Source organism: Dissoconium aciculare (genome assembly GCF_010015565.1).
Source record: "Dissoconium aciculare CBS 342.82 unplaced genomic scaffold K489scaffold_1, whole genome shotgun sequence".
In the NCBI taxonomy this organism is placed as follows: Eukaryota; Fungi; Ascomycota; class Dothideomycetes; order Mycosphaerellales; family Dissoconiaceae; genus Dissoconium; species Dissoconium aciculare.
In genome coordinates this window covers 751,556-777,248 of record NW_022984951.1, presented here as the reverse complement: position 1 = coordinate 777,248, position 25,693 = coordinate 751,556, and the positions used below count along the sequence as shown (strand labels likewise).

Below are 25,693 nucleotides of genomic sequence, written 5' to 3'. Positions count from 1 at the left end.
GCGCCGTCGATGAGGCCGTTCTGCGTACTCGAGCGCTCGAACAGCGAAGCGAATTGCTGGCTCTTCTGCGCATCCAACGGGGGCACCCGGATCGGTGGAGTGCCCGAGAGTTGTGGTTGGAGGACGTTAGGCGCGAATGCTGCTTGGCCAGCTGGGCTGGTGGGCGCGGGTGCTACTGTTGGCATCGGGCCTCCGAGCGGACCACCGGCGTCGAATCGAGGCATCGGGGCCGGTTTGAAGGCGAGCTCCAGGCTCGGCTCGCGACCGGCCTGATAGTGTCCGATCAGGCGCAGGACGATGCAAAAGCCTGGCTTGGTGAGCAGCCCACGGTTTTCCTGGTCGGCAATCTGCCAGATCTCGCCCAAGACGTTCGGCGACACCCTCGTACGTTCAAAGAATGTGACGGCGTTCTCGCCGGTGACGACACCCAGCTGCTCCCGATCTGCCTGCGAAAAGAGTGATCCATATACGCGCTTCTCCTCCGCAGTCAGATTGAGGACCGGGTGGTTTTGGTCGCCTGTTGATGCCGACATGTTTGCCGTGCTGCTCTTGGTGTGCAATGCTTCACCGACGGAGGCGGAGGCGGACGTTCGTGGTCGGACGAGAGACCGGATGCGAGCTGGACGGCTCGAAAGGGTCTGTTGATGTGCTGCGGTGGTGCCCAGCGCACATGCGCCGACGTGCAAGCCGACAAGGCGGGATTGTTTCTGTCAAGACGGCAGCAACGACGATGCTGAGACACAGAGTCCTCAGGAGCCTGTGGACGACGAGAACGATAGCGGGAGCTGAGTACGCGCGCGCGCAATGGTCGGCGGCTGGTGGGTGATTCGAGAGGAAAACAACACGAGCGACCCAGCCGTCCAGGTGACGATGTCTTGTTCAGTTCGTCTGGTGTTAGTGACTTTGTCGGTGCTGGTGTCGGAGCTGTGTCGGCAAACGCAACAGATTGGGTGGCACACTCCCGGGCCCCCATCTAGCGCTGTTGACACCCATGCATTCTGGACGACCGAGCATCCCTTGACATTTCCTCATCCAGTGGGAACGCGCGGAGCTGACGCACTCGGACTTCAGGGCGGAACGGGAGTGGTGAGTGTGGACTGGACATGGCAGTGACGTGATCCATCGTGCCGTTCTCCCATTCTTCCATTCTCATTATTACAGTATCTAGGTAACATTCGCTCGCGACCTGGACTGTAGTGCGGTACTCACACATGTGCGGGTAACAGTACACTCATCCTATCGCATGGTGGACGCTGTCTTCGCGCATCGAGCCGACGATGACCAGATTGCGGATCGTCTTCTCCGATGTGGACATTTCCCTACCAAACTTCATGTCGGGCGGTCGAACCGTGTCCGAAGAACGTGGCCATACTACTTTAGATTATCGTCGTGCCCTTGTCTCCCAGGCGTGTCGCCGAAGTGGAACCTCCACGCGGAAATGTCGTTCATCAATGTAACATTAATGATAGCACCCGACAGACGCTTTCTAAACCCAAAAATGTGGTATCGATCTCTCTAATGTACCTGGACGCTACCCATTGTCAAACACGACTTTCTGCACAAAGAGGGAACTGGACGCGCGAAAACCCTCCGCACGCCATCCATGACTGCCGGCTGTCTCGTCAGTCTCATTCCGTCATAGACACCATCTCTGCTCCAGCTTGTGAACGCATCGCTGACTACACTGATTGCCGCTGTTGTGGTGCTCTTCGCCATCCAAAGATGTCTATTTCCCCTTCGGCGATGCTGATGGATCCCGTAACGGACGAAGGAAAGTCCGCTTATTCATCTCCGCCGAAGTCGCCGCCATCGTCTTGGCCGGCGTCGTAGCCCTCTTCATATGCTTCTTCTTGGTGATCATCGATGGCATTCATCAACAATGCGCCACCAACAAGACCGGCACCGGCTCCGAGCATCATGCCGCCAGCGCCCATACCGCCGCCGCCTTGGCGCCCATGAGGCTGCTGTTGATAGCCACCCTGAGGAGGGTAGTAGCCTTGCTGTGGTGGATAACCTTGCTGAGGCGGGTAGCCGCCGTAGCCCTGTTGCGGCGGGTAGCTATGCTGCTGTCCATACGACTGGCCGTAGTGTTGCTGTTGCGGAGGGTATCCCTGAGAAGGGTAACCTCCTCCATATTGCTGCTGCGGTGGGCGGGAGGGCTGACCGGCTCCGCCCAGCTTGTCCGTCAGCTTGCTGAAGAAGCCTCGTTTCTGATCGCCAGACTGCGAGGTGGAGCTGGATTGGTTTTGACCGTAGGTCGAAGTGTTGTTTTGCCCCGAGCTGCCAGGGTTGGTCTGCTGTCCAAAGGATTGGTTTTGAGCGCCGCCGCCGCCTTGGTAGTAGCTGTCGGATGCGCCACGGGTGCTGGTGGTGGCGGCCGCTCCGGCTTTGGCCTCCTCCTCGGCCTGTAACTTGCGAGCCAGGGCTTCGTCGCCGCCGCCACTGACTCCGGCGTTGCTCTTCTCGGGACCCGCCGGTTTGCTGGCCGAGTGATCGTAGCCGGGCGGTGCGCCGCTCGGAGGGGCCTCACCAGGAGGGTAGACGGGCTCGGTGGGCTTGTCCCATTGCGACGTCTTGGTGTAGGTGTTGACGTAGAACCACTCCTTGTACTCGGAATTGAAGACAGCCTTCCAACCGGCAGGGACTTTGGGAGGAGGAGGACCGGTGGGAGGGGCGTAATCGGCCATGGTTGTGAGTGGTGGGTGAATCGGTCGAGGAAGGAGGAGACGAAGGAGAAGAAGGAGAAGGAGATGGATGGATGGTTGGTAGGTAGGTAGGTAGGTAGGATTCAGAGGAGCAGCAGGGAGGAGAAGTCTGATGATGATGGTGAAAAGGCGGGAACAGCTCTCAGGCTATTTGGAAGTGGATGTGAGGGAGGGAGGTAGGAAGAGGATTGGATATATATACACTGGAGATGCATGCGCCAGCTCCTACGACTCGACTATAACAGTAGTATATGGTACCATAAGAATGATCCCGATCTAGAACATATTCCAGGATGATATGTAATTGTGTATTTGATGATCATTATTGTTGTCATTATTATTGTTATTCATTTATTATAACAGTACATACGGCACATGCGGATTGCACACGGGGTGAGGGACTTTGGGAGGATTCGACCTGGATTGTTATTGAATACCTACCTACCCAGGTAACGTTCCACGTCATCGGGGGATGTGGCTGTGCTATGATTCTGATCACTAGCCCTGGAGGGACTCAACCCACGTTCCTCTCCAATTTGCCCCTCTTTTCTCCTTCCACCTACACACTCCTGCCGCACTCTTTGCGTTGTTGTATGCCCACACTGCAGACAGACTGCAGGCAAAAGTTCATTCTCGTCCCATCTCCTTTTCGACATAGGTAGGTAGGTACTAAGACCTGGGCACTACCGGTGACGGTGATTATTACTCATAATGACTACAAACCCATCATCCGCCGCCGATACACTTGGGCGCCAGGGCACTTGTCATTATCACAAGACAAGAATCCTCCCTACCTACAGACATGTACCTACCAAGATACCTACCTAGGCAGGCTCAATCATCAGTCTGAACACCTGGGCAGGCTTCATTCGGGCGGGCGTGCTTCGGCCTTTCTCCAGTCATGACCTTCCCTGGCCCTGAACTTTATACAGCGTTTACAGCATTTACAGCATCTACAGCATAGGCCTGCCTGTCAGCGCACATCGGGGGGCACATGCCCAGGTAATCAATCCACGGAATGCTACTTGAGTGGGCATACCTAGGTATATGTGCGTGAGGCCTGCTCCCCGGTGCCAAGTTGTGCGGACATGCTCCATTTGTTCGCTCGGCAGACATGGCGGGTTTCAGCACGTATCGGCGGCCTCGGGGTTCAAAAAAGCACTTGCAGTCATGTGTTTACACTGCAGATAGTATGTGATGGATGCCCACCTGGATGTGCCGTGAATGGGGAAAAACTACCGGGGAGAGGGACAAGTCCGTTGTCGGTATTGTTTCGTCGGAACTGCTGCAGGCGCGAAAACAAATGTCCATCCACCACCTGGACAGCACAGCCACCATCACCACCGGATAATCGCCATCACCTCAGCCACATGACATGACGTTAACCTTTCCCATGCCTCCCGAGGTTGAGCTCTAGCTGCTTCACCAACTAGATAATAATAAGTACCCACGTATGCGTTCTTCTTCTCATTCTTCTCCGTCATTTCACCCATGCTCCTCGCACATACGGTTCGAGAGCGACACATCTTACAATCATTGCCAGGACATGATCGAGATCGGCTGTCCACCCGTGGATCAACGATGGTCATGATCAGCAGCATCGGCGTAGACAACAGATTCGTTCATGCCGTTCATTTCTCGTAGGTACCTAGGCGAGCATCTTTTACAAAGGACTGAAGGCCAGTCCGCGGCGTCATCCTGTGGCCAAGTCGCCAACCAGCTCGTCGAACTCATCTGCTTAGACTTCGGCCGTCTCTAAGGTCGTCTGCATCGTTCGCTAAAGCTCTCTCTTTCTCTCTCTCTCTCTCTCCCGCCGGCAACTTTTCATTCGATCGGTACATGTCTTTGATCGTGCAACGCATATCAAGCTAAAGGTGAGCTTGGGAAATCGTGTCCCCAATCGGATGGCCTCGCAAGGCGATCCTCGTAGGTTAGCTTGTCAAACCCGGTCACACTCCGGTTGCGGTCAAAACACCGATCGGTCCTTCGGAATCGGCAAGAGCATGTATCCTGTCTGCTGGCAGTTTCGTCCGGTGTTCACATATGATGAGGACGTTCCCGAATCGATCGGAATTCCTCCTGCACCGCTCGCAGGATTTCCGGCTGCGTCAGGACATCGACGGCCGTTGCAGCCAGGGCCTTGGCTGCTCGCAGGGCCAGGTCATGAGCCTCCGGCGTCCTGGCAGCCTTTTCGAAATCGGGCGTGTGCGGTCCACCGAGCTGTTTACCGTCCGGAGTCTCACTCCGGATCCAGAATGACGGCTGCGACATGGCCCAAAGGGATCAACATATGACTGTCTCTTGACCTTTCCAAACGATGGCTGACTTACACTGATACTGGGCATGGCATATGATAGATTGCCCTGATCGGTCGACGCCGATGACCAATTGGTGGCGTAGTCAACCGCCTCGACCGGAATTCGACCTCCCAAGGCGAGAAACGCCTTGCGGTAGCGCGCACCCAGGACTTTGTTGGGCACATGGTCATCGTAGCCATTCCTGTGCGTGATCTTCAGCGTCGCGCCCGTGGCCGTGGCTCCTGCATCGAAACAAGCCAGCACTCGTGACATGAGTGCATCACGACGCGCGCGCGATGCGGAGCGGACGACGAATAAGCCCGAGCTGTAGCCATGAATGATGTTCGGCCTCAACCCTCCGTTGAGTATCTGTGCCTCGATGATGTCGCCCGGCGCCGTCTGCTGTCTCAAAACGGCCACGGCATTGTAAGCAGTGACGAGCGCATCGAGGGCGTTGATCCCATCCCAAGGGCGCAAGGCGGCATGAGCTTCTTTACCAAAGTACTCGGCCTTGAAACTGGAGAAGGCTGCTGTCCGGGTGAGGGCCGAATCTGCCGAAGTTCCGGGATGCGTGATGAGCGAGATGTCGACGGAGTGGTCCCGGTATGCCCCAGCTTCGAGCAACCGAATCTTGCCGCCACCTCCTTCCTCGGCTGGCGTTCCGAATAGGACCACCTTGCCGGGCAAGTTGTGTCGTTGCATCACCGTCGCAGTGCCGAGGGCGCCCGCGAGCGAAACAATCCCGATGAGATTATGTCCACACGCGTGTCCGAGACCTACGAAATTTTAGCATCGTTCCGCTAGGTACGACTCACTATTTTTCTCGCAGGCGAATGTTCAAATCAAACAGGGTCCCACTCTCGATGCCAATGAATATGTTCTCCAGGACGAGCATGGCTTGTTGGCCTCGTGTCCCCATTTGATCACTGCACAACGCAATTCCGTGTAAATGGGAGCACTCGGAAATACATTCCACGCATTCATTATCGTACCTTTCAGAGCGTCATATTCGGCATTGAAGGAGACGACAGGCCCGGCTTTGCCGCTGTCATACACCGCTACGAACGCCGTCTCAATGCCATATGCTGAAGGAGTTACCTGCCATTGCTTTTGTGTCCCGATGAACTTTGTCAGAGTCGCGTGTGCACTGTCGTTCTCCGTCAGCTATATCCACCAAACGAGCACCGGTGCGAGGAAGCGAGCGTACCGGAATTCCTTGTACTGGAGCTCAGGGTTATCTGTCGGTATGCAGGTTAGAGCTCTTTAGTCTGGGATTGCCGCCACGGCGCCCGGCAGCTCTTGGGATATCGTAAAACCTACCGTGTATTTCCAGCGAGATCCGGCGCATTTCATGACTGAGTCCATCAATGATCGTATTGATCGCGTCGAGGTAGTCCGGGTCCGACCCGCTCTCCCCGATGTGTTTCATGCGATGCGTATCATCGTCGGCGTCGGTCCGCGTCATGATCAATATTGTGTCAATGGCAAGGCCCTCTCCAAGGACATTGTAGCAAGCTGCCCAGGTGGAATATCAATTTATATGGTCGTTACAGTAAAGTGTTGGGCATGAATAAACGGTCTGTGCCAGTAAGGATACCCCAGCGCGCAACGCAATGCAGCCAGCGGATACTTCCGGATCGTCCAGGTAGGCGGTCTGGTACATTTGAGACGGGCACAAAGCCACCAATGCAGCAAGGATTGAGGATGGGGGTCAAAACACTTGGAACAAAGAAGAACGAATGGCTTTCATGGGGGGTTCTTCATATTGAATGCTCTATGCATCGGCAAGGATTGGACGGAGTGAGCTATACACACATCAGAAAATCGAACAACAGAGTCGGCAACGACATGTACAAGCGAGATCCTTTTTTCAGAAAAAACCGGTCAGCGAACGAGGGTAACAAGAAATAGAAACATATAAAACAGGGAGGACCCGTAGATCAGACAAGAGTGATATCGTCGCTGTAATACGCCAAAAACAACGCCGATGGGGATAAATGAGTGCCGAATGCAAAAGTGAGCGCCGCCGGCGGCGGCAAAGACAGACAAGGCGGAGGGCCCATGATCGAGGGCATGGATTGCTGGACGAGGTCCGGGAAATAGCTGGCAAGACTCCCGGCGAGTTGATGAGGTCGTGTATCCGCCAGAGGCCGGAGGAGCAGGTGGTGACCACGCAGGTCAAGTAAGCATTCACGTTGCCATCGTCAACGTCCAGATCGCTGTCGAGTCGGTGCGTGCACATACAGCCCGTCCTGAGGTGTGATGTGTCCGTCGACTGTCAGGTCGCGTGTGGTAGGCACTCGTGTCGAGCCTTTACCGTACAACATGATGACATTGCTGTGGTTGTGAACTTCGGGTCGTTGGCAATAATGCCAAGCCAGAGAATAGCCGTAGTGACTTGACGGTGGTCATGGTCGATCCCGAATCACCTCACATCATGACACAGCAGCAGCCTTTCTTGGGCTGAGCCTCGTCCTTTTCTGGGAGGTCCTGTATCCGCGGGACGGGATTAGGGTTCGCGTTGGTGGGAGAGCCCAACGGTCGCTCAATGACGGGCATGTTCGGGATCGAGGGCGTGATGCGGTATCCACCGCTCGTGCTGGGCCTCGCGTTGCCATCTTCGCTTCGGACGTCGCTCTTTGGAGTCAAGGGCCAAGAGTTGATATCGGCAGAGGCCGGCGATGTCGTCTGACCGTTCACTGCCGCGTTTGACCCGTGTGGCGGTTGATTCTGGTGGTCTTGGTCGGACACGGGCGCGGCGGAAGGCTTCGGGCCCGGGAGCTCCTGATCATTCAACAGGTTGAAATCGCGATCGTACACGGTGCCCGTCTTGCCCTCCTTCTCCCACATCTCCTGCATCATGCGTTTGGCGTGGGTCGGCAACATCTGTTGATCTGGCGGAAGACGTGGATCGGGTTTATACATGGAGGAGATCCACGGCGCTTCGCCTTCGGGGTACGAAGCCGACAGGCGTTGACTCGAACCGGGTCTCTTGGCCGAAACCGCACGAGCTCCGGGTTTGTGAGACGACCCTGGTCGTGTCGCTGCCGAGGTTTGCCGTCCATTGGGAGATACCTTCTTAGCCGTACGCGGTTTGGGCGGCGACTGGTCGCTCTTGGCCTTGGCGTCCAGCGGATCCAGGGGAGTCGCGCACCCGGTGTCCAGATCGTCGAGGAGGACGTGGCTGCTCGCGCTGTTGCTCCGTCCTTTTTCTTTCCGAAGCTCATCCCACTTGCCGCTCCATGCTCCTGCAGTCCGGGTGTCATTGGGAGACTCCCGGCCGGTACCGCCCGCGGTGGTAGCTGCGATAGGGATGCGAGAAGTGCTTGGGCGCATGACATGCTGGCGTTGAAAGGGCGCCTCGGTGGTGCTGTCCGGGAGTCGTGCATCTGCCGAGGGCTCCTCGTGCTGGGTAGCATAATCATCCTCCACCGCCGAGGGAATGCTCGAGATGCGACTGCGTTCGAGCTCCTCAGTTCCAGGGTACGCAGCGGCATAGTCCCCGTCGCGTCCGACTTCGTTGCCGTCATGGCTCTCCGAAGCATGCCGACCAGTGCGGCTCATCGAGCGACTGGTCCGCCGTGAACGACCTTCAGGATCAGCGCTCATCGAGCGGCGTGGACGCACCGGGATACCCGCTTCCTGCATCTCCTGGATTTCAATCTGGGCCAGCTTGTCGCGGTGGATCCACGCCGAGTCGTCGACCCGACCCTCAGGCTTCTGCGAGCGGTCTCGCTTTGCGCCATCCCTCAAGGTGCTCCGCGACGGCTTTCGCGAAGCGGTGCTCGCATGACCTCCACGCATCGAGACTCCTCTGGCTTTGCTCGTCTCTGATTCGGAATGTAGATCTGCGACGCTGCGACGTGGCTGAACACGGCCTGCGGGCGGTTGCGGCTCGTACGTGATGCCGTAGGCTCGCTGATTAGGTGAAGCGGTCCTCGAAATGTCGGCAGATTCTCTGGACTCATTCAGCGGAACAGCATATGACCATGGCCCGCCGACAGTGGTCATAGTCTCCTAGTCTCCTCGTTGCTCTGACTCTCCCTCTTTCTCTTCTCTGCTCCGGGTCCCTCCGTCCCTGGAGGCTCTGTTGCACTCCTGCTCTTCTTCCGCGGGTAATGAAACTTTCGATCAGGATTGAATGGTGGCGCGCGGAGAACGGAGGATCACGACGCCTGCGAGGTGATCACGAACGCATAGTAGATGGCAGCTGCTGGAACGAGGGCGGATGAAAAGGATGTGTGTGGCGCTGGTATTGTGTCCTGTGTTGGCTCTGATCTAGTACGAGAAAGGATGCTGTCGATCGGCACGGCACGATAGTGAAGACAGGGCCCAACAGAGAGAGCAGAGGACCGAAAGAAAGAGAGGGATGAAATCGTGCTGTACTGTCCTGTGCATGAATGAACGCTTTGCCGGGAGTGGATGGACGGAGGAGATGCTGGGTAGGTAAGTAGGTAGGTAGTAGGTACCTAGGTAGTAGGGGGGGTGCGTGCTGAGGGCACGGATTGGCGCGCGCGTCGTTCCATCCCTCTCCCACCACCATCAATTCTTCGTCTTATTGTTTTCATTACTGTGGTTTCCAGTCCGGAGACTACCTACATACACTATTGGATCCCCAGTCTACAGTCCGGACAATAGGACCCTAGACATATAGCACCAGTGGATCAAATGCAATAATGAATGGTGGATGGGAAGGCAGACACCGACTGGCCGGTGCAATTAGTTACTGGATGGCAACACTATGCGAACCCATGGCCCTACCTGCTAGGGACCTATTGTAGGTAATGATGCATGCCGTGTTGATGACCTTGATATGTATGTAATGAGAGTAATCATCATAGTGATTCATGCCCGGGTGGCAGGAATGGATCATGGTCGATGGCGGCGGGACGTGCCTCTGTGCCCAAGGTGAAACATACGGGGTCGGCGACGGACGGAGGAACAATCCACCCCACACATATAACCATAGAAAGATGGAGTTTATTACCTCCCACCGATCACGATGACAGAGATGATGATGATGCTGAACAAAGGGAGAGAAATACTCGAAAGGTCCCATGGTGAAGGAGACAACAGAAACATACAGTACATGAATCGAAGTGACCACAATTCGCATCGGAGACCAAAAAAAGACAACATACAGCGCACGGCAGGCAGGCTGGGCGGAAAGGGATGGGTACCTAGGTAGGGAGGTACACAGGTAGTAAGTAATAGGTAGGCGCACCGATCGTCTGTACAAAAATCATGAAACAGCGGCCTTTTCTTGTCTGGTCCCGTCCAAGAACGGTCTTCTCTCCCTATTAGATAGATACATACCTCCTGCCTAGGTGCTCAGCTGCCCAATGTGTGCTTGCAAATGTCGATCGAAGTCGTCACCTGCCGCACACGCGCAGTGCACTCGCCATTGGTCCGGCGTCGCCATATCTCCAGCACTCCAGGTGTCCGTGGATTCCATTCTGAAAGGTGCAAGCAAGACACCCTTGGAACCTTGGAAGCCACAGGCGTGGAGGTTCTTCGACTCCAGGGCTTGCGTGGACTTTTGTAGTCCAATGCACTACGGAGTATTAGTTGGGAACCTTGGAATGCACGAATCCTATCAGTTTCGGGCGTCGCAAACCACCACATCCCTGCTGCTGCTGCCGATCCTGCCGCTGCAGCCGCCATCATTTGTTAACATCGTGGTTCGAGGGAGTAGATGGAGATGATGCAGCATGAGTATATTATACCACCATCATCAGATCAGTAACCTTGACGGAACCCAACCAAGGGCAGATATCGAACCTATCTTTGAGGTGCACAAGGTTGGCGTTCTAGTCTGGCGCCAGATCGAAGGTCGTTTGACCGCAGACTTTCCATTAGCATCACCATACGGTACAGTCCACAGTGTCCGCTATCATCATCATCATCATCATTAAACCAGCAGGGCCCTGCATGGTGAATGACGGACGATAGACGATAGTGTGCATTGGCTGCATTGGCTAGTGGGTTGTCAGAATCGTTAGTGCCACGAATAAAGTTTGTCGAGTGGACGACAACCAGCAAGGGGCACTGTGTGTGTAAAGTACTCCCAGCATTATTACAGTCTACCTAGGTGGTAAGTAAACTGTAGTGTTGTCCTGTCTATCCTGTATCTCTGTATACTACGACTGATGAATCAACCCAACAGGTGCAGTCGTCATGAATAACGGCAACGTTCAGCCGGGGCGGAACGTGGCATCTCCGACCATCAAATAAATACATGCTTAGGTACCTACTTGATCACCTTGGTAGTAATCAATAATAAATAGATTGCGAGCGAGCGAGACGATCATGATGGTCATCGCCAACACCGGCCACATAGTCTCGTCCCCGTCATCCGCCGCACAGTCATGAGTCCCCCCAGACGATGAACTAGGGAAGTTTGATGCCGCGCGAGGGAAATTGCCTGGATGAACCAGAAAAACCTCCGAACAGTGGTTTACAGGTGTCTGAAATTCGTATGTCCTGTATCTGTGTGCACCAATAATGCCCATGATGAGAACCATCTCCGGCGGCGGCATGATGACCTCCCTCGTACCGGCGGGTCAACAGTCTTCTAGCGGGCCGTTTGAACATGCATGCCCAGGTGTCCATGCCCAGGTGCGGATGTTGACAGCCATTCACGCCATTCTCCTGCGCCTCCTACTTGGGGACCCGGGCGGGTACTGAAGCACTCCAGGACATACTGTAAAAGTTCCGCCTGGTGTGCAGGACCCAGGCGCATACCGGATGCCGCTGCTACATCACTCGTTAGTCAGAATATTTACCTAGGTAGGTACGTAAGTAAGAATGATGGTCCCTACCTCGATTTGAACACCCGGTCACGCAGCTGGTTCTCATATACAGCACATGACAGGCTGTGAATGTGTGTCTCGCCACGCGGTGGGTGCCGTGGAGCAGTCTACCTGCCCAGGTACCTAGGTGGGTAGAAATGCTCCGGCGGGCTTCTCCATCCCAATTGCGATCGACCTCGGGAATGATCGACCTGCAGGAGAGAGAGAGAGAGAGAGAGAGAGAGAGAGAGAGAGAGAGCTCATCAATTGACGTCGACAAAGGACAACACGTATCATCATCTACTGTATCATTGTCATTGCTATTGCTATTGACGTATGGAAGCATAGATCACAGTGCACCTCTGAACATGGTCTCAAGACCCATCGCAGAAGCACAACGTGTTCGTGTTCAGGCGGTGCAACCAGAGAGACGTCGAGAGAGAGATATGCAGGTGATATCGGCCGTCATCAGTCCTACCTACCTAGGTACGCTCACCAACCTTGGAAGGCTAGGTACCTAGGTACTGATCATCGTTGGGAGGCACGATCCCTCACCGAAAACAGTGGACCGCTTCTAACCGATACAGGTGCTCTTGCTTCTGTCTTCTCCGCCTGCATCTCGCGCAGCAGTACATGTGCGCTCGCAGTCCTCGTCGCACCTGGGCAGATGCCATACAGGCCAGGGCTCACAACTGTCCGTCTCGCAGGCAATGACGACCGCAGAGTAAGACAAGTCGTCGGTGTGTCACAAACGCGACGTCAAAATGTCTGTTGATCTCTCGCGGTTTGCCTTCCTCCCGCTCCTCGCCAGCTTCGCAACAACTTCGCAGGCCTCTTCCGAAGAGACTGCGACATGGCGGCAGCGAAAGTAGCAACGCTGCCACACACAATCCCTCTTGCTCGCTATCTATGGGAGAGGATCAAGCAGGTCGGCATTTCAAGCATCTTCGGCGTGCCTGGAGACTTCAACTTGACTCTTTTGGATCACATTTACCATGTCGATGGCTTGGACTGGATAGGCAATACCAATGAGCTCAATGCGGCCTACGCTGCGGATGGCTATGCTCGCGTCAAGAACGGTGCGGCTTGCGTCGTAACCACCCATGGCGTTGGGGAGTTGTCGGCGCTCAACGCCATCGCTGGAGCCATGACGGAACAGGTCAAGGTCATCCACGTCGTAGGTCAGACATCCCGCGAGATGCAAGCCCAGCGCATGATGATCCACCATTCCATTGGCACCGCTCCGGATCACCAGGTGTTCAATGATGCGAGTCGGAAATTTCGCGTTGCCGCCGCCGAGCTCCACAAGGCTTCAGATCATGCAGGAGAGATTGACCGCGTGCTTCGAGAATGTTTTGTAAAATCGGGACCCGTCTATATCTTCTTTCCGACCGACCTCGTAGATCACCCAGTCCCGTCAAGGCTTCTCGATACGCCCGTCAATCTGACACCGCCATGTGATTCGGCGCGTTTGGATCTTGCGACGGCGGCGATTTTGGATGCTCTATATGCGAGCAAGCGTCCGTCGCTGTTCGCTGACTGCTTGGTGCGGCGGCATGATGCTGTCTCGGAATGTCGTCAACTCGCAGAGGCGATGGAGATCCCTAGCCTCACCTCGAACATGGGCAAAGGCATTATCGATGAAACCCTCTCATACTATATTGGAGTCTGTAACGGAGGTCAGTAATACGCAGCAACCTTTCTGCCCGTCACCACCAGGCGTTCAGCTGACGAGTGCAGATGCTTCAACGCCCGGCGTGAAGTCAGCCATGGAGTTGAGTGATCTCCGGCTCATAATGGGCAGTCTTCCCTGTGACACTAACACCGGTGGCTTCTCTCGTCCTGCCGACCCCGTCGTAGACATATACGTCAACCCGAATGAGGTCGTGATCAGTGGCCGAGCGCCAATCATCGTTCCCATCAAGAAACTTTTACAGTCCCTGATTCGAGGTCTCGACAGCTCAAGGTTGCGGCGCCCTGAGAGAATCGAGCTTCCCCAGGACTTTGTTGACGACGAAGCTGAGTCTACTCGCATCACACACGCTTGGCTGTGGGATCACCTCTCGCAGGCCTTTCTCGAACCAAACGATGTCTTGTTCGGCGAATCAGGTACGGCGCAATACGGTATACCCGGTGCGACCTTCCCATCCAATATACATTGGATCTCCCAGAATTACTACAGCAGTATCGGATTTGCGACCCCGGCGGCTTTTGGGGCTGATCTGGCGTTGCGGGAGATGGCCACTGCTCACGACCGGCCTCGGGGTCGAACCATCCTGGTCTCCGGGGATGGCAGTTTGATGCTCACGGTCCAGGAAATCGGCAACATGATCAAGCACAAGACGGCGCCGGTGATATTTATCATCAACAACTCGGGGTAAGACAGAGCACCTCACTCTTCCGTTCTCTCACATCACTGATGCCATTTTGCTGCAGCTACACCATCGAGCGAATCATTCATGGCGCCCATCAAAGCTACAATGATGTTGTCCCCTTCAATTATGAGCACATGCTAGGATTCTTCAACATGTCTCCAGTCGATGCTGCGAAGAACTTCCACAGGGTCAGCACGCGAGCTGAGATGGAGAGCGTCCTTCGGGTGGAATGTATACGCTCGCCGCAGGCGGTGCAGGTGGTTGAGGTCATCATGGATAAGGTGGATGTTCCGTGGCGGCTGAGCGCGCAAGTCGCCATGCGAAAAGATGAGGCCGATCTCCGCGCGATGACCGAGGCCGGGTTCAAGGTGCATCAAGCGTCCAAGGGTAAAAGTATCTGGCACTGAAAGGCTGACACAGCGACGTGGCCGCCCCGGCCAGCCGGCGAATATTCAGTTCACGGGCCCCATGCACAGTTATCTGAATCATCTGCGCAATGCAAAATTTAATGAATCGTCGAAACCAGTCCGTGTGATTGCTCCATTCTCCTTTGCCCCACGTGCAATGTTCAGTTCTTGCTGTCCATGTCATTGTTCCATCCAAATCTGCAGCACCTGTATAAGTGCCGGTGGCGGCCACATGCTTGCACTGCAATGCTAAGATGACCCAACTCCCCACAGAGCATCTATCACTTCGTCGGTACTGTCTGGCGTCGTGCGTCCTAACGCGCAACTACCCTCTCTACAAATTGGGGAATGATTTCCAGTTTAGTCGTGATGGGTGGCCAACTCCTCCATCGCCGCGACTCCCTGCTCCAGCTCGCGGATGCGCTGCCCAATCCGTCGCTTGACTTCCTCGGCCAAATGCTGATCGGGGCCGTCCACGACAGCCTTATATGCCTCTTGGACCTTGGTGAGCTCTTCGCGCGCCGCCTTTCGGTCGTCCTCGGCGTACACGGTCGCTTTCTCTGTCTCCTCCATGGCGATTTCAAACTCGTCCTGTGCCGTCGCGTAGAGTTCGGTGATCTCCTCGATTTTCTCGTCCGCCGTCGACTTGGAGGACAGCCATCGGTGCAATGGCTGAGGCGTGATGTGCGAGGCTGCTCGGCAGTATGTGGGCACGTTCAACCTGGGTCGCGTGATTGTTTGGATGCTGCGTCGCGCGGGAGTCCATTGGCGCACGGCGCGGACAAGGGTCGTTCTCGCCAACATCTTGGTGATCAGATGAAAGCTCGTTTATCCGACTGGATTCGATGCTCTTGATGACTGGACCTGATGAGAATTGAAGCTGATGCGGTGGGGTGTCGATGATATCCAGGAAGGCACGCCGAGGAGCTTGACCGAAACAATTCGTACTGGTGACGTACTGCCCGTGCGGACAAGGTCACCGCGTGAATGTCAGCCCGTATATGCACATTGCAATATGTCAACGATCGCTGCGTGGTATTTGGTTACATGAAGAAAGCCAGATGCTGCGTCTCCTTAATCCGAGTTTGTCTACGATTTCGTTCTCTTCGTCTATGTGAATACATACTGCAATCGTGCGGCATCCGAACCTGGACGTTCCAGGAGGCTCATTGCCCGCAGATAGCCCCAACATCAACCCTAAAGCACGACGACGGGCGCCCGCGCGGGCGATTCATACACAGTCCGGATTACATCCGCCGGTAACATGCGACTGTGAGATCGCAGCTTCGCATTCTTGCCGGAGGTATACGTCACATACAGTCGAACCTTCCAAGGTCACTTTGGTCACTGCAACAAACAGGGTGCGATCTCATATTGAGGCGATCAATCTTCGTTTGCCACGGCTTTGATCAATCAGTCTCCGCCGCAAGTTTCTGCGATGCTTGCTAGCATATGGCCATCATGGCTTTCCAAGGAGAAGGAGGAACCTCAAACCGAAGCGGACTCAAATTCAGATGTGGCGGATGAGTCCACACCGAAAGCACATCCCGTGACCCCATCCTTGGATGTGCCATCATTCACACTGAGTGGCGACGACGCAGAGACGAATAGCTCGACTGATCCCTCACCAACGACACATGAAGTCCCGATGTTTCCTGCAGCTAACAGTGCTCAGCGTGCCGATCGCATCGCGCCAGCCAACGAACAACGTTCTAAACCGTCAGTCTCCGGACCCGCGTCGCTCATGCTTCCGCCCAGTCTCTCGACAGGCAATCCCCGAGGCCTCACGGCAACAAACGCTCCAAGAGGTCCGCTACCAAACCGCGGTCCGCCTGCAAACAGCCAACAGCGGGTTAATGGTGGCCTGTCCCCAAATGGAGTCGCTGGCGCCTCCAAGGGTCGTGGCAAAGTGCTCCTGAAGCCGGGCCATTCTCCCATGGATTGGGCGGCATTGATCCGGAGCGGGAACCTCAGTGGCGTGGACACATTCCAACGAGTCACGCCAATCCAACTCAAGGCCATGACAGGCCGAAAGGGCAAGCCGGCGTGGAGCAGCTGGCAAGGCAAAGTCTATAACATCACGCCCTATTTGCCTTTTCACCCTGGAGGCGAACCAGAGTTGATGAAGGCGGCTGGTCGAGACGGAACTAAACTTTTCATGGATGTGCATCCGTGGGTGAACTGGGAAAACATGCTGGGTCCGTGCCTGGTCGGTGTTCTGGTCCCAGAAAACTATGCCAGTTCCTCTCTTGAGGACATGGATTGATTGTATAGATGTCGCCTCACATCTGAGCGCGACCACCAAGGCTGGACGGATAAACTGCCAACTGAACGCCGAATTCGCCATGGACATGCAAATTGGATCTCCTGGGGGTTTTCTCCTGGAACAGAGGGCATTTACTTCCGAAGGACAGAGGACGAGGTCCAACGGAGTCGTGATCATTTGGTGGTTTCAAGGCGATGGCCGGCCAAACTTAATACTGGCCTTTCTCATATGCTTGAGATGCACAGGCAACACACCGGGAAAGCTCATGTGTCTCGAAAGGCAGTATTGACCTCAACTGCGAGGCACTTCAAGACCTGCGGGTTGTATCTGCCTCGCCCTTGTGACTGCTCATCGAACCTGTATCATCAGAAAAATGCCGAGATTGCCCAGCTGTCTACCTTTCATTGAAGCAATGACAGCCCGAGCTACAGAGTACAGCTGCTGAAGAGTAAATATATTGCAGCAGATGGAAGAGAAACGACCATGTGTAAATTCGTCCATCCAGATTCAAGCTAGAATGATTCGAAACATCTGGCCGAGCTCACACGCCGGTATTGGCGTAGGCAAACCGATCAAACAGACTATCCGGCTGCCGGAGTTGGCGCGTATGAAGGGACTGCTACACACCAGACTTTTCGGCTGGAAAGTCGGGTGCGAGCGATCGCGCTCGCGACATCTAGAGCCAGCATGTATGCCTGCGCCTCATTTGCATCGATACTTGCTCATTTCAAGGGTCAAGCAGGGATCTCATGAGGCTCGTAGAGAAGTGCAGAATCCATAACAACCGCCACGACGCGGTCAAGCAAACAGATGCGACGGCGCCCACGATCCGATATAGATGATCTTAAGGCGGGCCGAACAATGGCCACAAGATGTCACAATTCATTCACTTCAGCGCCCTCTCCCGCAGCCAGTTCGTTACTGTGACAATCATAAATACCATCTATAGATTATTATACAAGAGATGCCAGATCCGTGCCAACTAGAACTAGCTAGATGGAATGACTATTCTGCATTAACATCCTTCCAGTCGCTCCCGGCGACAATTGCACGCCGCCTGATGTTCTTCACGTGCCTTGTCCGATCTGCTGCCATTGATGAAAATTGACGAATTTTGTGCTTGGATGGGTCACATAACTGGGGCCGCTGCTCTCATCACCATCAACCGACAGGATTGGCATGGAATGAATGACTATCTACCTATGTAGGTATCTACCTAGTAGGGGAGTGATTCTCCATCTGGAATCACATAGGTGTTTTAGTCATCATCACCCGTTCACTTTCTTCTGATAATCAACGCCGCCTCCAGCTCCTCTCGTTCACTCCCTGTCTGCCCAGGTGGGCTGGATTTCTCTTTCACTCCGCCTCTCCCTTGTAAAACTACCTAGGTACCTAGGTGCCCAGTTATGTAGTTACTACTCTCCATGGCCGACCCATACCTACTGCGCTCATGAACAGGCGTCACATCACATCACCTGCCGGCGTGTTATGCACACCAACAATTTTGTCAATCTTGGCCGCAAATCTCGCAGTCTCTCGCCGACACTCTCGCGCTCTTTTGAGACAGACTCTCACACTCCTCAACACATGGGCCCTCAAATCCTCGAAGGCTCGAGATTGTATCCCAACCGGTCAGGATGCAGTGGGGTACGGTGGCATACATTGACCTTACGGGTGACGATGACGACGACAGAGTCGACAGCAGCAGCCGACATAGATCCAACACACTCGAAAATTCGGGTTCAAGTCAAGAAAAGGCGATCATGATTTTGGATGCTCCCGATCAGCAAGATTTGGTGCAAGTCGGCGGCGGTCCTGGCAAAGACAGCAAAGACTGCAAGAGTGCGTTGTCGGTCCAATTGAACGCGTCGCGTGAGTGCTCTACGATCGACCTTCTGAAGCAAAAGATTGTCAACAAAACCGCTCCGATCGCTTCGGTTCACGGCGTCGGGTCTCAAAGCCCTGCACGCGAAAGTCTTGGCGACACATCAAGGTCTCCTGCGACAATTGCAGCTTCTATAATTGGCCAAGAAGTCCCTGCCGCAGCCCCGACGCCGTTGTCATCCTTAGGGCATAAATATCCGCGTAGTCACGTAAATGTAAACATTGTCAATGCAGCACCTGCAGGCGCATCCGTCCCACCAACGCCGGCGGATGCTGTTGGCCACCCGATCGATAATGCAAACCACTGTGTGACACATGCGCAACACGAGCAAACTGGTTGCTCCGATGCTACGTCGAGACCGATATCTAGTCACGACAGGACTCTCAGTGTTGGGTTCGATTCGCGGAGTGCATCTCATACTACCTTCCAAGAAAACACCAGGCTGGACCACCAGCAAGGCAGCGACGGTGTTGTTGATGTCGGAGAATCAGCAATCCACGCTATACATGGGACCGTAGCAGAGGTTTCGCAGCGCCAGGATACGGCCACCCATTGTGAACCAACATTATCAACGGAGCACGTGTTGCACGCGGAACGCAAGTTGTCGGCGACCGTGATGAGCAACTCGGATCCTGCGCAGCTGCCATCTCAAAATACTGTTTCCCTTGGCGTAGCGACACCGCACAGCTTGACTCCACAGCCTTGTCTACTGCATGGTGGAGAGTCCGACCTCTCACGCGCCACGCACGTCGGGCAGGGACCCTTGCAAGACCAAAGGAGAATCCTATCTTCCGGCTGTGAACCGATAAGTGACCTTCCATCTCAAGGCGGACTAGATTGCTCTGAAATTGCCACACAAAAATCGTCACAGAGCCTTGTAAACCACAGGAAAGAAGCCCGACCTTCCCCGGAGCTGTCGAGAAGCACGGCAGGAATTCCTCGAGCTGTCGAGCTGTGCATGGAAGATTATTTACGTTCTTCCGAACCTGCCTCCAATTCTTCTGTCAACTTGGGTGTTGAGGTTGTCAAGCGCAAACGACTGAGGTCTCTCTCACCGCCACCTAGTCATTCGCTATCAGATCATTCCGCATCAGAAGAGTCTCGAAGGTCTCGAAGTAGACCAAGAAAGTCTGCATGGGAGGATGCTGGAGGTGACACTGCACATTCTGTGGCAATCAAGCACACAGCAAACGAACTGAAGCATTTACGAAAGTTGACTGGCACTCTCGTTGCATCAAAGAGACCAGCGAGCGGGCCTCGTAAAATCTCAGGGGCAAGTATGCCAGTTGAACGAGGCTCGACACGGGTTCCGAATGTGACAAATGAGCTTCGAGATCGACCATCGGATTCACGGATCCAATCACGAGCCATATCGGAATCTACCCAGTCACGTTTACAGCGCAAGGATGTTTTGCAGACCGTGGTGGTGGACAAGCCTTCTGGAAAATTTCTCCTCAAATCAAGCGATCGCGAGCGACCTCCAACAAATGAACAGTCGCAGCCGAACAAGTCTCTCGCAAACGCGCTGCAAAACGACCGGCGACACAACGATGCTGCACTGACCACTTCATCGGGGCGAGGGAGTGTTCCAATAGTCTCCATCGAGTCACGGGAGGACGAGGTGCGTGCGGACCGAAATGGCTCCGCTCGAATCGCCGAAAACGTCAAACGAGAAACCTCACGGTCAGATCGCTCCGCAAGCGGCATTATCAGTAGCATAGGAGCGAGGGATCCACGACCCGCTGCTCATGCATTGGAGGTCGAACGGATTAGTGGTGCGAATCGGCCGGAAGTGTCGTATCTTCCAGGCCCGGACGTTCCCGAAAGCAGCGACGTTGCCTGCGATCCTGCCGGAATGACCGTCTGGCCTGACAATGATGTTACACTCGATGCACGCATCAAGTCCGTCATCCAATCGCGCTTACAAGAGTGCCGAGAAGACACAGAATATTGGCATCAGATGTGGTTGAAGAAATCCCGAAACAAAGCCGCAATACAGACACAAAGCAATCTGGGAACACCGACTTCGGTATTTGCGCGAATGAGGCCATTGGCGGTGGCCCATGGCAAACAAAAAAGCGTCGACCGCCGAGCCGCCGAGTTCCAGGTCGAGCTTCTCAATGTTGGAAAACCCACCAAAGCCAGCTCATGGTCGGTGACGTGCAGCATGTTGGCGTCGGCGGGCCCGGAGACAAACGAGCCACCGAATTACTCGCACTATGTCAGTATCAAGAACAACTTTCTCGCGCACAACGAGACTGTGTTGCAGCGCTGGCCATACTTCGGCGAAGATTTCAACGATGCTTATGAAGCGCCGGGCCTGGCTGAGAATTACTTCTTCGATACCATGGAAAGACCGAGAAAGCTGGACTGCATGCTCCAAGCTGAGCGGCTCGCGGTGTATGCACAGGACATGCTGTTCGATATCGGTTGTAGTTGGGTGCACATTCTAAGGTTCCTGCTTGAGGCTCGCCCAAACGTTGGATCAGATGCAAGTGCAATCAGAGCATTGGCGGCGAGGGAAAGCTTCTGTGACGAGGACTTTGCACGCAACAGCCGTAGATGGAGCACTTTGCTGCGCAAACTTCCGGCAGCTTCAGCTGATCTCGTTGGCCGAGCAGCTGTGCTTTGCGAGATATTTCAGAAAAGCACAGGGTTGAGGCTGTGGCATGTCGCTCGGAGGAGCGACTACGTTGCAAGTCTGTTGGCTGCCACGCCCGTCGTCGAACCGGGAGCACTGACATGTCGAATATGCATGCGCCACAACTGTCCTTATCACGGAGAGATTCACGAGAGCCTTGCGGGTAGCGACGTTCGGGTGCAGGAGACCGCCGACGATGAGGCTGTCGAGACCGACATCATCGTTCCGCGTGAAGTCAACTTTCGACAGCGCGTCGAGTTCCCTTCCCGTGCGGACGGCGACGAAGTGACCAGTCCGTCTAGGGAGAGGCGCCCGTTGAAGTGGTGGCTCGAATCTGGCATCTTCTGGCGAGCGGAAGATCGCCCTCCATACTATCCCTGCTCACATCCGGGCGAGAGCTGCTCAAGTGCGCAGTGCATCTGCTTTCGGAACAACGTGCCCTGTGAGAAAATGTGCAGTTGCGATGCAAGCTGCGATCGGAAATGGCAAGGATGCTCATGTTCGACGAAGACCAGGAAGGGCCAGAAACACGTCTGTTTCGAGGATGATCGTTGTGCGTGCTACGGTCTCAACCGGGAATGTGATCCTGACTTGTGCGGGACATGTGGCGTCTGTGAGGTTCTCGACCCATTGCATCGACCTCACGACACCATTCTCTCCGGGCGCTGCAACAACGCCAACATCCAACGCGGCGTCGCCAAGCGTACACTGCTGGGCACGAGTATGGTGCATGGATTCGGCCTCTACGCAGGGCAGAAGATCGTCGAACATGATTTTGTCGGCGAGTACAAAGGCGAAATCATCACTAAAAGCGAGTCCGACCGACGTGCGGCCGTGTACGAGCATCAAAAGCTGAGTTATCTTTTCTCGCTGAACAAAACGCAAGAAATCGACAGCACGTATTTTGGCAACAAAGTTCGGTTCATCAATCATGCCGATAGCAAGAAGGCCAATCTCTATCCTCGAATAATGCTTGTCAACCTGGTCCATCGGATTGGCCTTTTCGGCTCTCGCCATGTCAAAAACGGAGAAGAGTTGTTCTTTGACTACGGACCTGAATTTCCCGATGAACAGCTTGGAGGCGTCAAAGCCTCGAAGAAGGGTTCTACGTTGAAGGCCGCCAAATCTGCGCCTCGGGTGCGCAACTCATTACTGACTCGGGAATTCTTTGATGTCGATTACCGTCAAGATGCGCTAGGTAACCGTCGTGCTGTAAAGGCCGGCTTTGGTGGTACTTGGGATCAGTCACAAGTTCTCTCCCAATCGAACGATGATGGCATGCTGCCTCCGAGCGCTAAGGCTAGTTCGAAGCGGCGGCGCAAGCTACAAAGACAGCGCGTCATAATAGATGACGACGATGACGACGAGGTGAACGATTCGCACGAGGAGAATGAGGAGGAGCGTGAGGGCCTGGTTGGGGCTGGCGCCCGGAACCGACATCGCGGGCAACAGACGGCTTTCGAAGGGTGGTATGTCAACGACGGGCTTCAGGCCATGGACATCGACATCGATGCGAGCGTAGACGGAGACTTTGAGCCAGACGATGATGACGACTCTGGTAGCGGTTCAGAGTCTAGCCAAGGAGAGGATGGTGCCAACAATGCGGACGACGACAGCGACTCGAGCGACTGAAAGCTCTGAAAAGATCCCGTCTGGCGAACTGTCCGGAACGGAGTTGAATCCGGTGATTATTGGTAGCAAGCGGGTTCTGAGGGCGCGACCGGCAGAGGCAGTACCACGTGTGTGCTTTCGTGTCGAGACTCGCGTCCACTGTGATGGGACCATCATGCCAACAAACCCATTTCAGCACTGCTCATCTGCCGCCTCATACCATTCACCAACAACTACGCAACAACGGCCGTCTCGGCTTCACAGTCATTTCGACCTTTTCCGTTTAGTCACTGTCAGGCCTCGCAGACGTGGAGCAATGCTGCCGGGTGGGCCACAGTGAGTATCGGCATGTTCCACTAACCATGCATGTATACGTTATGAGGGAAATGTTGCGATGCATGCATGTATGTCTGGCGGCGGTATGGACAGCTGGGTGTCAACCTCTTCGAATGGCTCATGCGACAGCCACGGAAGCATTTCATCCGACGTTTCACCAGCAGCACTTCCACTCTCGAGCTGTACCACCCCAGTGTCCAGCCAAAAACGGCAGATATTACGTGAAGTGACCGTCTAGCCCCAGCCGCGTAGAAGTTGTCATGAGACCACTCCTGGAGGCCCAGACCGCCGCCATGCCCGCCCGGATATCCACCGGATCGCATCATGGATGGTCGTGAAGCCGGACTGGACAAACCTTCTGTAAATGGGCGTTATCTTGGGCACCAACACGCCAAGAACGATCAGGTTGTGGGTATCAAGAAGTTGTGCGGTATCGATTTCGTAATTGATACCGCTTCGATGGCAAGCATAAAAGCCCCTGTACTCATTGCGGATGCCCGAAAAGCTTGGGCGCGATGGTCTAGTCCGCTCGAGTCATTATGCACGCAAATCGCAATGAAAATCCATCATGAAGCTTCCTCGCGATTGCCGCCGTGTTGATGCCGGAAAATTTGTAATTGACCAGAACGTCGCAATTTCACCATTCCGATTGGCACTGGAGATTTATCGGAGAGTTACCTTTCGATCAACATTTCTCGTGCAGACTACTTCCGCAAACATTCAGGGCGCGCGTCTAGACCCGAGGATCTGCATTGGGAGGAACCATTGACCGGGAGAAGGGGTCCACATCCGAACATTGATGACAATGCGCAAACGATTATAACCATAATAATAAGGTTTCAAGGGTCGGAGAGGTCTCGACCGGTCGTCTCCCCTCCTTTCAGCCCTGGAGGATGGCCAACGTCTGCACGGTAGGAAAGGAGCAGTGGACTGTTTATCCCGTGTCCAATGTGCTGGTGTGTCGCGTGTGTGTAGAATTGGCCTTGCGACGACTCTGATTCCGCAGCCGAAACATGTAGGGTCGCTGTCCCGGGCCCGTGGAGGAGATCTTCGTACCCGCTCGAATTTCCGGTCTGTTGTAAATAAATGAATGTTTGCGCTAATAACGTTTGGCGAGCTGTGCTTTTGCGAACACCACATCAGAGTCCAACCGGCACAATCCATCCGGGAAGGGGGGTGGAAGGCGCACATCGTGAGATTTAAGGGTACCGTATACATTGTTGGCTCGGAGGACGGAATCTGCTCACAGAAAGCCGTCGAGAGTGCGCACAGAGAAGAGACGCAGGGTCTGTCGTTCTCGAACGTTGTCGGCTTGCAGTCTGCGAACCAAGACTCCCACTTGTATCCAAAACCGAGGTCTTAAGACGGCTACCGGCATCCATTCGGATTTCCAGACTGACAAAAGACATGCTGATGTTGGCTGGAGAGTCAAAAAGAGAAAGCGCCGCCTGCAAGAGAAGGCGGTGGCACTGCAGACAATATACAAAGATACAGACCGCTCCCGAAAAGCCTTCTCGGTGGCATTGCTTCCCGATTGAGGTTCTGGTACTGCAGCAGTGGACCTGTTGACTAGAGTTCGAGAGAAGAGAAATGGCGCATGGAAGCAGGATTGGCATATCCCCTAATTACGTGATTGGAAATGTCGCCTTGTACATGGCCGTGACCGTTTTCTTTGTCAAATCCATCCATCACACCCTGACTGTGCATGTCAGCCGAACCCTCCGCAGCGTTCCATTCCGGCAGCACAACATGTCACTCATCATTTAACAAGTGAGGACTCAGCCTATGGACATCTCCACAATTTGAGAGACACCTCTCGATCATAATCATGATCGGCGGCGAAAGGGTTCAGATCAGACAGGACATATATTCCGAGCTTCTTATCAGCGATTGGCGTCGATCCAGAGACGCCCACAGACACATGGGCCACAGTCTAGGCTATCCTCCCTCGTGATCGAGACAACTTTTGGGAGCAATGTAGGTTTGCACCGCTTTATTCAACCATGGGCGTTGACCCACCTTCCTCTTCCAAAATAGTTGTTGCGTGAAATTAAGGAAGTTCTTGGTCATCAGAATGAGAATTGTCATGTTTATAATTCCAAACCTTTCAGCAGTCTCTTGTTCGGCTCGCCGGGACATGGGTGCATGGGTCGGCAGTCCTGAAGATGTGTAGACCTGGTGTTCCTTCCTCACTCAGGGACGTTTGCCTTGACGGAGATACAGGACCTTGGACAAGCCGGTTGAGAGATTGTTCTGGCCAAGAGGAGAGTAGGTTGGTACAGCACGGTGACAACGGTCGTCAGTGAGACCTTCACATGACGAGCAGAAAGGTAATTCACAAGGTAGAGGGCATGCACCCAACTTCAGCCCGGGATGCGC

At 54.6% G+C, this 25,693-nt stretch overlaps 9 protein-coding genes across 9 annotated transcripts; 3 read left to right on the top strand and 6 right to left on the bottom strand.

Moving 5' to 3' along the window:
• Positions 1–1,781: 1,781 nt before the first annotated feature.
• On the bottom strand, positions 1,782–2,687 carry K489DRAFT_405877 (uncharacterized protein; the record flags this gene model as incomplete). The annotated part of the gene is made up of 1 exon (XM_033607195.1): positions 1,782–2,687. One exon carries the CDS (start codon positions 2,685–2,687, stop codon positions 1,782–1,784), a length of 906 nt encoding a protein of 301 aa, XP_033464181.1.
• A 2,055-nt stretch (positions 2,688–4,742) lies between these two features.
• K489DRAFT_310047 (uncharacterized protein) lies at positions 4,743–6,431 on the bottom strand (the record flags this gene model as incomplete). The annotated part of the gene is made up of 5 exons (XM_033600676.1): positions 4,743–4,967; positions 5,036–5,778; positions 5,995–6,149; positions 6,210–6,240; positions 6,323–6,431. 5 exons carry the CDS (start codon positions 6,429–6,431, stop codon positions 4,743–4,745), a joined length of 1,263 nt encoding a protein of 420 aa, XP_033464180.1.
• A 1,001-nt stretch (positions 6,432–7,432) lies between these two features.
• Positions 7,433–9,013, bottom strand: K489DRAFT_366332 (uncharacterized protein; the record flags this gene model as incomplete). The annotated part of the gene is made up of 1 exon (XM_033602759.1): positions 7,433–9,013. One exon carries the CDS (start codon positions 9,011–9,013, stop codon positions 7,433–7,435), a length of 1,581 nt encoding a protein of 526 aa, XP_033464179.1.
• A 458-nt stretch (positions 9,014–9,471) lies between these two features.
• Positions 9,472–10,231, bottom strand: K489DRAFT_7739 (uncharacterized protein). The gene has a single exon (XM_033608911.1). The coding sequence runs from the start codon at positions 10,116–10,118 to the stop codon at positions 9,726–9,728; it is 393 nt and encodes a 130-aa protein (XP_033464178.1). The 5' UTR covers positions 10,119–10,231; the 3' UTR covers positions 9,472–9,725.
• A 2,415-nt stretch (positions 10,232–12,646) lies between these two features.
• Positions 12,647–14,575, top strand: K489DRAFT_310079 (pyruvate decarboxylase isoenzyme; the record flags this gene model as incomplete). The annotated part of the gene is made up of 3 exons (XM_033600677.1): positions 12,647–13,472; positions 13,534–14,170; positions 14,230–14,575. 3 exons carry the CDS (start codon positions 12,647–12,649, stop codon positions 14,573–14,575), a joined length of 1,809 nt encoding a protein of 602 aa, XP_033464177.1.
• Positions 14,576–14,935: 360 nt separating this feature from the next.
• On the bottom strand, positions 14,936–15,148 carry K489DRAFT_385833 (uncharacterized protein; the record flags this gene model as incomplete). The annotated part of the gene is made up of 1 exon (XM_033606171.1): positions 14,936–15,148. One exon carries the CDS (start codon positions 15,146–15,148, stop codon positions 14,936–14,938), a length of 213 nt encoding a protein of 70 aa, XP_033464176.1.
• An 865-nt stretch (positions 15,149–16,013) lies between these two features.
• On the top strand, positions 16,014–16,841 carry K489DRAFT_311428 (uncharacterized protein; the record flags this gene model as incomplete). The annotated part of the gene is made up of 1 exon (XM_033600777.1): positions 16,014–16,841. The coding sequence occupies one exon, from the start codon at positions 16,014–16,016 to the stop codon at positions 16,839–16,841; it is 828 nt and encodes a 275-aa protein (XP_033464175.1).
• A 4,880-nt stretch (positions 16,842–21,721) lies between these two features.
• On the top strand, positions 21,722–22,420 carry K489DRAFT_296045 (SET domain-containing protein; the record flags this gene model as incomplete). The annotated part of the gene is made up of 1 exon (XM_033600308.1): positions 21,722–22,420. A coding segment is annotated over one exon (699 nt), but the record flags the coding sequence as incomplete, so codon positions are not given.
• A 1,417-nt stretch (positions 22,421–23,837) lies between these two features.
• K489DRAFT_7520 (uncharacterized protein) lies at positions 23,838–24,718 on the bottom strand. The gene has a single exon (XM_033608893.1). It carries the CDS (start codon positions 24,530–24,532, stop codon positions 24,035–24,037), a length of 498 nt encoding a protein of 165 aa, XP_033464173.1. The 5' UTR covers positions 24,533–24,718; the 3' UTR covers positions 23,838–24,034.
• Between the last annotated feature and the right edge of the window lie 975 nt (positions 24,719–25,693).

Coding starts and splice junctions, on each gene's coding strand:
- K489DRAFT_7739 (XM_033608911.1), bottom strand. CDS start 10,118: ATGCGAATTGTGGTCACTTCGATTCATGTACTGTATGTTTCTGTTGTC.
- K489DRAFT_7520 (XM_033608893.1), bottom strand. CDS start 24,532: ATGTATACGGTACCCTTAAATCTCACGATGTGCGCCTTCCACCCCCCT.